The sequence below is a fragment of the Ostrea edulis genome, chromosome 6 (assembly GCF_947568905.1).
Source record: "Ostrea edulis chromosome 6, xbOstEdul1.1, whole genome shotgun sequence".
Taxonomy (NCBI): Eukaryota; Metazoa; Mollusca; class Bivalvia; order Ostreida; family Ostreidae; genus Ostrea; species Ostrea edulis.
Window position 1 is genome coordinate 84,490,956 of NC_079169.1, and position 11,699 is coordinate 84,502,654.

The 11,699-nt window shown below is 36.8% G+C and overlaps 1 protein-coding gene and 5 non-coding genes across 6 annotated transcripts in view; all 6 read right to left on the bottom strand.

Moving 5' to 3' along the window:
* Window positions 1–3,130: 3,130 nt before the first annotated feature.
* Window positions 3,131–11,699, bottom strand: part of LOC125646799 (dolichyl-diphosphooligosaccharide--protein glycosyltransferase subunit 2-like) — a 19,631-nt gene continuing 11,062 nt past the window's right edge. Inside the window, exons 11-20 of the mRNA XM_056141086.1 lie at window positions 10,189–10,306; window positions 7,442–7,533; window positions 6,721–6,835; window positions 6,515–6,595; window positions 6,291–6,395; window positions 5,843–5,926; window positions 5,387–5,482; window positions 4,925–5,000; window positions 4,647–4,776; window positions 3,131–3,548 (exon numbers count right to left, since the gene is read on the bottom strand). Coding sequence (XP_055997061.1) covers window positions 3,527–3,548; window positions 4,647–4,776; window positions 4,925–5,000; window positions 5,387–5,482; window positions 5,843–5,926; window positions 6,291–6,395; window positions 6,515–6,595; window positions 6,721–6,835; window positions 7,442–7,533; window positions 10,189–10,306 — 919 coding nt within the window. The 3' untranslated portion in view covers window positions 3,131–3,526. The remainder of the gene's footprint in view (window positions 3,549–4,646; window positions 4,777–4,924; window positions 5,001–5,386; window positions 5,483–5,842; window positions 5,927–6,290; window positions 6,396–6,514; window positions 6,596–6,720; window positions 6,836–7,441; window positions 7,534–10,188; window positions 10,307–11,699) is intronic.
* Window positions 6,008–6,249, bottom strand: LOC125648540 (small nucleolar RNA SNORA73 family). The gene has a single exon (XR_007360358.2). It is a non-coding gene; the product is annotated as a small nucleolar RNA SNORA73 family (small nucleolar RNA).
* LOC125648538 (small nucleolar RNA SNORA73 family) lies at window positions 6,916–7,157 on the bottom strand. The gene has a single exon (XR_007360356.2). It is a non-coding gene; the product is annotated as a small nucleolar RNA SNORA73 family (small nucleolar RNA).
* LOC125648536 (small nucleolar RNA SNORA73 family) lies at window positions 7,880–8,121 on the bottom strand. Its single transcript, XR_007360354.2, has one exon. It is a non-coding gene; the product is annotated as a small nucleolar RNA SNORA73 family (small nucleolar RNA).
* LOC125648537 (small nucleolar RNA SNORA73 family) lies at window positions 8,868–9,109 on the bottom strand. The gene has a single exon (XR_007360355.1). It is a non-coding gene; the product is annotated as a small nucleolar RNA SNORA73 family (small nucleolar RNA).
* On the bottom strand, window positions 9,903–10,146 carry LOC125648541 (small nucleolar RNA SNORA73 family). The gene has a single exon (XR_007360359.2). It is a non-coding gene; the product is annotated as a small nucleolar RNA SNORA73 family (small nucleolar RNA).

Here is an 11,699-nt window from a genome sequence, read left to right on the forward strand (position 1 = left end):
CAATCAATGTGAATGCAGAAGTGTATATTCTACAGTACAGCAGTACATGAAATATTAACAAGAGATGTTTGTAAAACACATATGCCCCCCATGGTGCAAAATTGAAAAGGGTTATACACACACATCATTTAATTGATAGTAGTATCATCAATTCAAAATATTGAGCAGACAATATCTTCCTATGTCAAGAGTGAATTGACCATGTGACCTAAATATCAATAGGGGTCATCTACTCCTTATGCTGTACCAGTGTACCAAGTTTGGTGTCAATCAAGCAAATAATTCTTAAAATATAGGAGACAATACATTACTATGTCCAGTTCAACAATTGACTTTTGACCTCAAAATCAATATGGGTCATCTTCTCCTGAAGATGTACCAGTGTACTAAGTTTGATGTCCGTCAAGCAAGAGTTATCAAGATATTGAGTGGACAGTATATTACTATGTTCAGTTTGACCTTTGACCATGTGACCTCAAAATCAATAGGAGTCATCTCCTCCTGAATATACACCACTGTACTAAGTTTGATGTCCGTCAAGCAAAGGGTTCTCAAGATATTGAGCGGACAGTATATTCCTATGTCCAGTTTGACCTTTGACCATGTGACCTCAAAATCAATAGGGGTCATCTTCTCCTGAAGATGTACCAGTGTACCAAGTTTGATGTCTGTCAAGCAAAGAGTTCTCAAGATATTGAGCGGACAGTATATTTCCATGTCTAGTTTGACCCTTGATCATGTGACCTCAAAATCAATAGGAGTCATCTACTCCTTAGGATGTACCAGTGTGCTAAGTTTGATGTTTTTCAAGCAAAGGGTTCTCAAGATATTGAGCGGACATTATATTCCTATGTCCAGAGTAGATTGACCCTTGACCTTTTGACCTGAAAAACAATAGGGGTCCTCTTCTACTCATAACCAACCCACATATGAAATATCATTATCATCAAGTGAAAGGTTCTCAAGATATTGAGCGGACAACATGTGGTCTACAGACCGACCGACCGACAGTTGCAAAACAATATGCCCCCTCTTTTTCAAAGGGGGGCATAAAAATATGCTTAATATAAACAATGAATACTATTTGGCACATTTTAGGCTGTATGATTGCAAATCCCTAGTCAACTCTTCTAGTCTTTAATTTATATTCACTTTGTTAAAGATCATTATGTTATGCCAACTTTACTTTGTCATTGATTTTGTCAGTAAATAAATGACATTAGCTCAAGTATTGGTACTATTGTAATCTTTTCCACTGGTATAACAACTCTAAGTAGCTGCAATAAAGGCAGTTTATTTTGAATCCCATTGCCAGGGATAGTTGAGATTATAAATACTATCTGACAAATAAGTATTCAACACACATGAGCCACTTTATGTTTTACCGAGAAGTCACAAGATTGCAGATACAGTATGTGGATGAGAATGCGCAACCCCCAAAAATGAAAAGAAAATGTGCGTAACTTCTATAACTGTTAAAATATTTCAATGAAAATAGGAGATGCACAACTACATAATATATAGAAGATGTGCATAAAGTTTGAATGAAATAAACTTCGGACAAATTGCGTCTACGGACGGACAGACAGACGGACAAAGTGATTCCAGTATACCCCCCCCCCCCCAAACTTCGTTTGCGGGGGCTATAAAAAGGGGAAATCACTGAAGGCAGACATGGACAGCATGATTCCATTATCCCAGCCCCATCCTCCACACACTCGGATCAAGAGATACTCAGTTTTTGTCATGTCTGGTAAACATTGCTTATATTTCTATGCTCCCTGAAGAATTTTGGGGGTGCATATAGTCGCAGTAACATCTGTCCGGCCAACCAAGCTCATATCTGCTATGCCTTTCATTGGAAATTGATCAGAAATGTTCCTCGAGACAAGGACTTTTGGACCAAGGTCGTTTCGGAAAGGTCAAGATCACGCAGAACAGTTTCTGTTTAAAAGTTCTCATCTCCTAATCCTTTCATCAGAAATTAATCACAAATATTCAAGACAGGGACTTTTGGACCAATTTTCGAAAGGTCTAGGTCACTCAGAATATATATACCTTATATAAGTAAAAAGTTCTTAATTTCAACAGTTTTTGAAAAGTTGTTATAAATCATATATCGCACAAATAAGCAATAGGCAAGTGACTTTCAGAGAAAGATTACTCAGAATATATACCTTGTATATGGAAAAAAAAAATTTCCATTTCAAGTTATTGATCATTGTCATACGTAGTTCATTGGTTAGATGCATTTCTGGGAGCATCCATCAGTTTTACTGATATTCTTGTTTGGAAGTGCAAGTTGTGCCATTCCACGTGACGGGGTCTATTTAGTGATGCCATCTTAAATGACCTTGGACTTGGTTCATGCGAGTTCTAGTGACAAAGCCTTTTCAATGGTGCCAAATTGACCTACTTATCTGATCAACCATAAACAAAATCTTTCACTAATTTCAGTCATCAACATTGGATGCCGTCGCTATTTAGCAGTGGAGGTTTCATATCCTACTTAATACTACCTCAACTCAGAACCTCTTTATAAAGGTTTCACTTGAAAACTTATGCTCCTACCAAGCATTTGGCAAAGGAACTGTCACTACAGATTAAACACTTGGGTTTGGGCAACCCACAACCTCCTCCTCTTGAAGAGATACTGTGGTAGTTCCCAAATCTGTTGGAAACTTTAAAAATTGCTCACGTGTTTTGAATTGCGGACAGTTTTGATATTCTTAGATCCCCCACCGACAGCTGGGATTGTTTAAGATTAATTTCTTCTACTGTATTTTATTTTAAAAATTACATAAGGTAATGTGAAAGTTTTCAATATCAAAAGACGATATTATTCTCCACTTTTCATCTAAAGCGAGTTACTCCTCCTTAAATGTTCAAGTCCTTGATCTTACTCCTGTCCTTTTCACTGCCTGCCTATCTGTAATACGAGACTAATAGGTTTCCAAGTCTTGCCCACATTCTTTTAAATGATGTATGCACACAAAGTGACTCATCTCCTGTTTACTATTCTTTGCGAGAGGATATACACATGTACCAGTATTACAATGTAGCAATGTATATCTAGAAACTGCCGTATCACTTTTTTACAACAAGAATGGCATACAAAAGGAACACCATGTATTTTACATAAAATTTATTTCCATGAAAGATATGAATGACAGCTCATGAAGAAATGTACCTCTCTTAGATCACTAACATCACAATAGCAACTACAATACACATTAGATGTAAACTGAATACATATCGATGTGTGAATTTAAGTTTGAAGGAAAAGTCTTTTGATTTAAACAAAAAATTAAAAAAACAAAGAATTTTCAAAAAATAGTTTACAAACCAGACATTCTCCTTTCAGTATGGAATAACAAAAAAATTGTTTTGAAAGTTTCTCTCAGACTCACTTTTAAACTAAGAAAAAAATAACTTAAATAACTTCTCAGAATAAGTATTAAACACATACATACATAACAATAACTTTAATTTGTAATTTATCAACTGCTAATAATTAATGTTTGCTTCAAACTTTCTTCTCCCCTTTTCTGAAAAAGAAAAAAGATTTATCAAGTACAATGATGAGGATATCAAAACATGAAGAATAGTTCAAGGTCCATAACTCTTTCAACAAGACGTGTTTGTGAAACACAAATGCCCCCGATAATGGCCAATTCTGAAGATGGCCAAGGTCACAAGGGCAAATATCTTGGTACCAGTAGAAAGATCTTGTCAAAAGAAATGCTCATGTACAATATGAAAGCTCTAATATTTACCATTTAGAAGTTATGACCAATGTAAAAAAAAAAAATTAAAGTAGGTCAAATGTCAAGGTCAAAAGGTTCAATACCAACGGAAAGATCTTGTAACAAGGAATACTCATGTGAAATATCAAAGCTCTATCTCTTACTGTTCAAAAGTTATTAGCAAGGTTAAAGTTTTCAAAAAGTAGGTCAAATTCCAAGGTCAAGGTCACAGAGTAAAAAATGTTGGTACCCACGGAAAGGTCTTGTCACAGGGAATACTCATGTGAAATATCAAAGCTCTATCACTTACTGTTCAAAAGGTATTTGCAAGGTTAAAGTTTTCAAAAAGTAGGTCAAATGTCAAGGTCACGGGGTCAAAAACGTTGGCACCCACGGAAAGGTCTTGTCACAAGGAATACTCATGTGAAATATCAAAGCTCTATCTCTTATTGTTCAAAAGTTATTAGCAAGGTTAAAGTTTTCAAAAAGTAGGTCAAACTCCAAGGTCAAGGTCACAGGGTTAAAAATGTTGGTACCCACGGAAAGGTCTTGTCACAAGGAATACTCATGTGAAATATCAAAGCTCTAGCACTTACTGTTCAAAAGTTATTAGCAAAGTTAAAGTTTCAGACAGAATGACAGACAGGTCAAGAAAGCCAAAATGTGTAACCCACTGACATATTCAATTCCATAGCTGTAGGGAAAAAAGGACCCTAATTACGAAAACTTTGTAGAAGTAATTGAAGTTAAGAAAACTACCAATATTTGTAATTAATAAAATTGTAGGTATTTGAAATAACTGTCCAGGAAAGTGAAATTAAGATAATTGCATACAGGTATTAGTAATAATGCAAAATATGAAGTCTGGTATTCTAAATAATTTCATGAAAGCATACAAACCTTTTAGAAGCTATTCCACTTAATAATCTATTTCCAAAGATGAATGTTGGCAGTGCTAGTAAGCCAAGATAGCGAGCTGTCTGGAACATGTTCAGCTGGACCCAGTAACAGTAATAGAGTCCAAATACACCTGCAATCACAGCATAAACAATTCTAACTACATAATAATTCTCTCCAACATGTAAGGATTTGAATTGATGAATCAATTTACTTGTTTAAAAAAAAAGACAGGTGAATTCAATAGAGAGCTCTGACTACTCTATAATTCGGGGGTATACCTGCGAGACAGAGATGGAATCCAAGAGCACTGACGGACATTGGAAAATTGGAAACATTTACGCCAATCTTCATCCACTACAAGAATACATATTTACATAATAATGTTGAAGGAAGGCAATGTTTGACAAATTCAATACAGAAAATCACTCATTTTCATGAGGTCTTACTTTCAAGGTTTGAGAAGAATATTCTGATTTAAGGGTTTTAATTTTGTGGTTTAGAAAACAGATAGAGGATGTGAATTTACAGGTATGTTCAAACCACGAACTCAATGAAAATTCTACACTGTCAAAAATAACTGATTTTAAAATGCCCACTTCTTTACATTCGAAATTACGCTGACTGTAGCACAAATGGAATTTAACAGAAAAATTACCAGTAAAGAGATATACACTTTTTTTTACACAAACAATAAGATAGAGACTTGGAACAATTAGGAATGCGATATTGATCAGACTTACCAACAGAACAAGAATGAGGACAGGGGACAGAACCAGGACTGTGAAGACGGTGGACACTACTGCAGGGGGACGCTTTTCTGGCTCACGGAACATGTGCTGGAAAAAAACCACGGGTTTTATCACATCATTCTATCCAGAACGATCTGCACTGTACATACATGTCTTAGGTCAGTTATTGTGACTTCTATATACAGGGTTATTTTCACCTTGTGTTGTTAGTTTGTTTTGTTTGGGTTTTTTTTTCCATCCTCCTACCATTGTAAATGGGTTTTGCCCCAATTTTAAATTCAACCTTACACAGTTAAGTTAAAAGAGAAAAAACAGTTTCGCCCAGTCTTAAATTTGCCCACTGATGAGGGCAATAGTAAAGGGCTAATATTTCCCTTTATACAGTGATATAGAAAAATCTTTCTTTTAAAGTAATCTCCCTGAAAAGTTTTACCCATCTTATTTTACCTTGATTTCTGGTCTCTTGGAATAGCGGTCAGATCCCTTGCCTTTTGATGCCTGGCCTTCTGGGAAGTTCAGTGAAACATCACCCTATCAAATCAAATACAAAAACATACAACTCCAGTCATGCAATTGTTGAAGTTTTCCTTCACATGATGGTATATAAATATAATGTGTACCCTGTATGGTTTTTCTCCCCAGTCATCATCACAAAGTGACATCTGAGAAGGTGATGGAATATACAGGGTCCTGTCCACACCCGACCACAGGGGTCAGGGGACTAGGTTACTCTCCAATGATGTGGAACGGGAATATACCTCAAGTCTCCAAGGAGACATTCAGCTCCCATACGCCACACAGACAACTTCCCCCATAGTCAGACAGAGTCCAACAGGGGGAAGTGCCAACATTGGGTGGATCTTTTAAATTATGTACAAATTTAAACGTGACTTACAATGGTCCATGAGAAAGGATTTTCAATCACAGCATCTCCAATTATCAGCTCCATGCTGTACTTTCCAGAGAGGTACCCAAACTGACTAGAACTGCTACCAATGTCCTAAAAAATATCATCATATTGCAGTGTATTGACTTTGCACAAATACTTGTACAATCTATTTTTGAGAAATCCTAGAACAATTTTCCATCATCAAACACAAGTGCTGTGTAAAATCTTACCAAGTCAAACTTGTTGCTTGAAGCATCTGCAACAAAAATGATTTCCTGGTTTGTTTTCTGGTTGGTAAGTTTCAGGAAGGTCTGAAAATGCGAAAAGCAAAGGAATTTTAAATCACAAATCTCAGTATGCAGTAGTCTTAAAACAGTATTCATCATCGTATCACAATACTTGTACAAGAACTATGTTTTATTTTGACATGTCTCACCTGATGTGCAGACAATTGGCTTCCATCAGACTTGTCCTTCAGTTGGAATCTGAGAATGATCTTCTGATGGTAGTCTGCTTCAAATACATTTGCTGCCTTATTTGGAAACTGTAGTCTAGAACAAAACAAAATTCACAATTACTTTCAAAATGGGAAGAATAAAATTCCCCGATAAAACAGTAGCATGTTTAAATATTGTGTACCCTGTATGGTTTTTCTCCCCAGTCATCATCACAGAGTGACATCTGAGAAGGTGATGGAATATACAGGGTCCTGTCCACACCCGACCACAAGGGTCAGGGGACTAGGTTACTCTCCAATGATGTGGAACGGGAATATACCTCAAGTCTCCAAGGAGACATTCAGCTCCCATACGCCACACAGACAACTTCCTCCATAGTCAGACAGAGTCCAACTGGGGGAAGTGTCAACATTGGGTATACTTTCACTTATTTTAACCATTTCAATTTAAAAGCAAATTTTAATTTTTTGTTTTAAATCAAATGGGGGAGAGAGAGAGAGAGAGAGAGAGAGAGAGAGAGAGAGAGAGAGAGACACTAAAATAAAAATAAACACCAATAAGATTTCTCAATCATGTCCTACAGTACAGGTATAAATTGAGATGTATATACTTGAGTGAATTTCTCCTGTTACGTCCTACACGACAGACATGAAAATGAGATACTTGTGTGAATAACCATTTCTATGAAAACTGCCTTACTTTGTGGTTCTTGCTGCTGTAGTTTGGTCTTTGTCTGCTACACCTATCTCTACATTCTCAATGGAAACTTGTGTAGTCACCTTCACTTCAACCTGGAAATGCAGACAAGGATTTAATCTAAACTATTTCTTCCAAGCAAACAGTCATCAACAACTTAATGCCAAGAAATGAGATGTTTGGAGACTCACACACTGACAAAAACAACATAATGACAGCGTTTCATTACCTCCATTTAATGTCCCTGATTTTTTCTTTACACACAGAGTAAAATTCTGTGCATAACAAATGTCTTCCTCAGGGATACTTTTGAAAGGTGATTTCAGAAGTTTTTGTAGTTTTTCATTGTTTTGAAGGGGTTTTTTCCCCTTGGTTTTTTTTCTTCCCCCATTTAAATTTGCATTGTTTAAAGAATTTTCAGTAATGCCAAGTTTGTGAAGAAAATGTACCCTGTATGGTTTTTCTCCCCAGTCATCATCACAGAGTGACATCTGAGAAGGTGATGGAATATACAGGGTCCTGTCCACACCCGACCACAGGGGTCAGGGGACTAGGTTACTCTCCAATGATGTGGAACGGGAATATACCTCAAGTCTCCAAGGAGACATTCAGCTCCCATACGCCACACAGACAACTTCCTCCATAGTCAGACAGAGTCCAACGAGGGGAAGTGTCAACATTGGGTATATTTCACAGTTGATGTTAGTCTGACTGGGATATCTTATTGTCAAAAGAACCTGTCCCCATATTATGATTTTTACTTGACCATGATGCTATCAAAATTTTTAATTAGAATTAGAATTTTGTATACTACTTAATACTATGTCAGTTAATGATTCTAGCTTTTTTCAGCATTAACAGGTTTATTTTTTAAAGTTCTATGTAATCAAAATGAAAACAGAGGAAAATTACTTTTTTTAACTTGCTATCGACTAACAGTATCTCTAACTAGGATGGAGAATGACATATCTTCTAATTAGGAGGTTGTTCATGTATGAAAAAATTAACAATAGAACAATCACTTGCAGAATCCTCAGAATATGTACTGCGAGAAAAAGATAACCCTGACCGCTGACTGCAAGCCTGATGGACTTGGCTGCCATCCAACATGTACAGCACATAATATGCTGATCACTACATTTAATGATTTTACAGGTATATAATCACATGCTGACAGCTGTGTTGTATTGTTATTGGGTGTTATTTCACACTTGTTTGAAAAATATAATTTCAATTACAGTCTGTATTATACAAAAGTAACCTGTGTCATCTAATGCGTCTTTTATCACCAAGGTACATGTATAAAAAGCTTGTTCACAAATTCACATTGTCTGCATTTGCAAAATCACAACAGGCAAACAGACAGACAGGGAGCTTCCAACATCCCTCCTCCAATTTCATTTGCAGAAGGTATATAAATAATTATATAATGTGTACCCTGTATGGTTTTTCTCCCCAGTCATCATCACAGAGTGACATCTGAGAAGGTGATGGAATATACAGGGTCCTGTCCACACCCGACCACAGGGGTCAGGGGACTAGGTTAGTCTCCAATGATGTGGAACGGGAATATACCTCAAGTCTCCAAGGAGACATTCAGCTCCCATACGCCACACAGACAACTTCCTCCATAGTCAGACAGAGTCCAACTGGGGGAAGTGTCAACATTGGGCATATTTTACAATATAAACATAACTTATATCTAATTGACATTGGCATTCATCCATTTGTCTGTGCCAAGAACATTTCTCGAACTATAATACTTATCGGACTAAAAAATGAAGGCTCATTGTACAGTGCAACTTGTGATTTAATGCTGTAATGAACGTGATTAATCACCGAGACATTTAGAAGATTTACAGAAAATGCATCCACATGTTAGCTTTATTTAGTCAATGCTGATTGTATTTAGTCAATGCTGATTGTATTTAGTCAATGCTGATAATTAATCTTAACAACTTTTTGATCAGTTTTAAATCCATAATATTTAGGTAAGGATTAACAGAAATGACAATGTTTTGAACTTTTGAGTCACAAAAGCAGATGGAAAGCACAAGGACAGATTTTCTGTCATTTCAAATTTACACTGGAGCTGTCCTAATGGAGTTTATCCACACTGGAATAGAGATGAAATACCACGTATAATATATGAAGACCACATTCTACAATCACAGTACCATACAGGAAAAGATAACCAATTCCTATAACCTTTGCTTTTCATAATAGTCCTTACTAGGAGTTACGGCTGACAGTATCTAATGCTTCTGTACAATCGTATGACCTACACAAGATTATTCTGATTTATTTACACAATGACTTCAACATGATAATGGTCGGTATTATTCAAAAGCAACCCATGTCAAGTATGAGCATCTAATGCTTCTTTGAACACAACTGACAAACAGGGAGTTTCCAACACCCCTCCTCCGATTTCATTTGCAGGGGGTATATAAATAATTATATAATGTGTACCCTGTATGGTTTTTCTCCCCAGTCATCATCACAGAGTGACATCTGAGAAGGTGATGGAATATACAGGGTCCTGTCCACACCCGACCACAGGGGTCAGGGGACTAGGTTACTCTCCAATGATGTGGAACGGGAATATACCTCAAGTCTCCAAGGAGACATTCAGCTCCCATACGCCACACAGACAACTTCCCCCATAGTCAGACAGAGTCCAACGGGGGGGGAAGTGTCAACATCGGTTTTCACTTATCAAAATACAATCACTATAAATGCAATCTTACCTCAGCCCCTGTCAGGCCTAACAATTTCTTATCTTCTTTGCTGGGTTTAGCACTAATAATAAGCTTGTAAAACCCACGGACAGGTTTAGCCTGCATAAAGTTCAGTTCATATGTTGAGCTGAAAGTGCAAAATTTCAAAATCTTCAGACCATGATCTCCACTGAACTAAATTCACAAGTGACATAAATGCCTATTTAATTTTATTTGTACAAAATCAGTGATTCCGAAGGTCCGTCGGACATTGTCCGGTAATTTTGGCTTTGGTCCGATCAATATCAATTGTTGGCCGGACCAAGTGTCCGATAATTTTTTTCCAATGGAATACAAGATTAGATATGTCCCAAATTTTATTCTGTTCATTAGTCATTGCATACAGAAAACGTGTAGAAACTTACCTCTAACTGAGATACAGTATTTATCAAACTTGCAATCATCTGCAATTCCCCTGAGAGGGTGATAAAACAATTGAGCAATATCCCGTGAAACTACAGACGTCTTTGAAGCGTTTGAATTAAGTAATAAATAACAGGTAAATAAAGCGTTTAAACTATACTCTGATCAAGAAGTACATACATGTATATGTACTTAAACAACATGGGCACATTTGATTTGAATTTGAGTTACGCGAATTGTTCGAGTTTAAAAAAAACCACGTGTATTTCATAACACTGGTGTTGAACACAGATTAGAAAAGTTTACTCCACTGACGAATCTGAAGTGAAATGCTTGGGCTAATAAATTCGTTGATGCCATTCTGGGCCAGAAAATTCAAACATGAAAGCTTCCTGACATAGTGCAGATTCAAATTTCAAGTTTGTTAAAATCATGGCCCCCAAGGGTAGGGTGGGGCCACAATAGGGGATTAACTTTGCCTATAAAATTTTGGTCTGGTAAAATGTGATTTGGTCCAGTAATATCTCAACCATCAGGGCTCGAAATTAGCAAGAAATACTCACAAAATGCGAGTACATTTGAAAAATAGCGAGTAAAGATAGTGGACACCCGAAAATCTTAGCGAGTGGTGATTTACAAACCATGATCGTATCGTATCCGTTTTATACGGTGATGCGCTCTTCGCTTTTCTTAAACCTGCACTCTGAATCATACAAACGCTTACAGGAACGACCGATTTCAACAACCCTTTCTATCCGGATTTTTCTTTTATGAACTCGGAGTCAAACAAATGCTTTAGAGGCCGGATATCGCATTATGATGAAAAATATAGACATGTGCCATGAGTCCTGTTCACCTCTACGGGTGATTAAATTGAATTTCAAGTATGAAGTTTTTGTTATTCATTTATCTAAAGGAGTCTATGTTTTACCAAGTTTTCCGGTAGTCATTTTTATCAGAATCATGAGAATGTCCTATCTAAATTAATTTATTGTCATATTGAGGTCGGGTTGTAGTGATGACATGAGTGCACTGCTCACCGCATAGACGATTATCAAAAAAGTTCATGGGGCTCGTGATCGTGCTGCTTATAAAACCATGAGTCCGGGCCTAGAGGT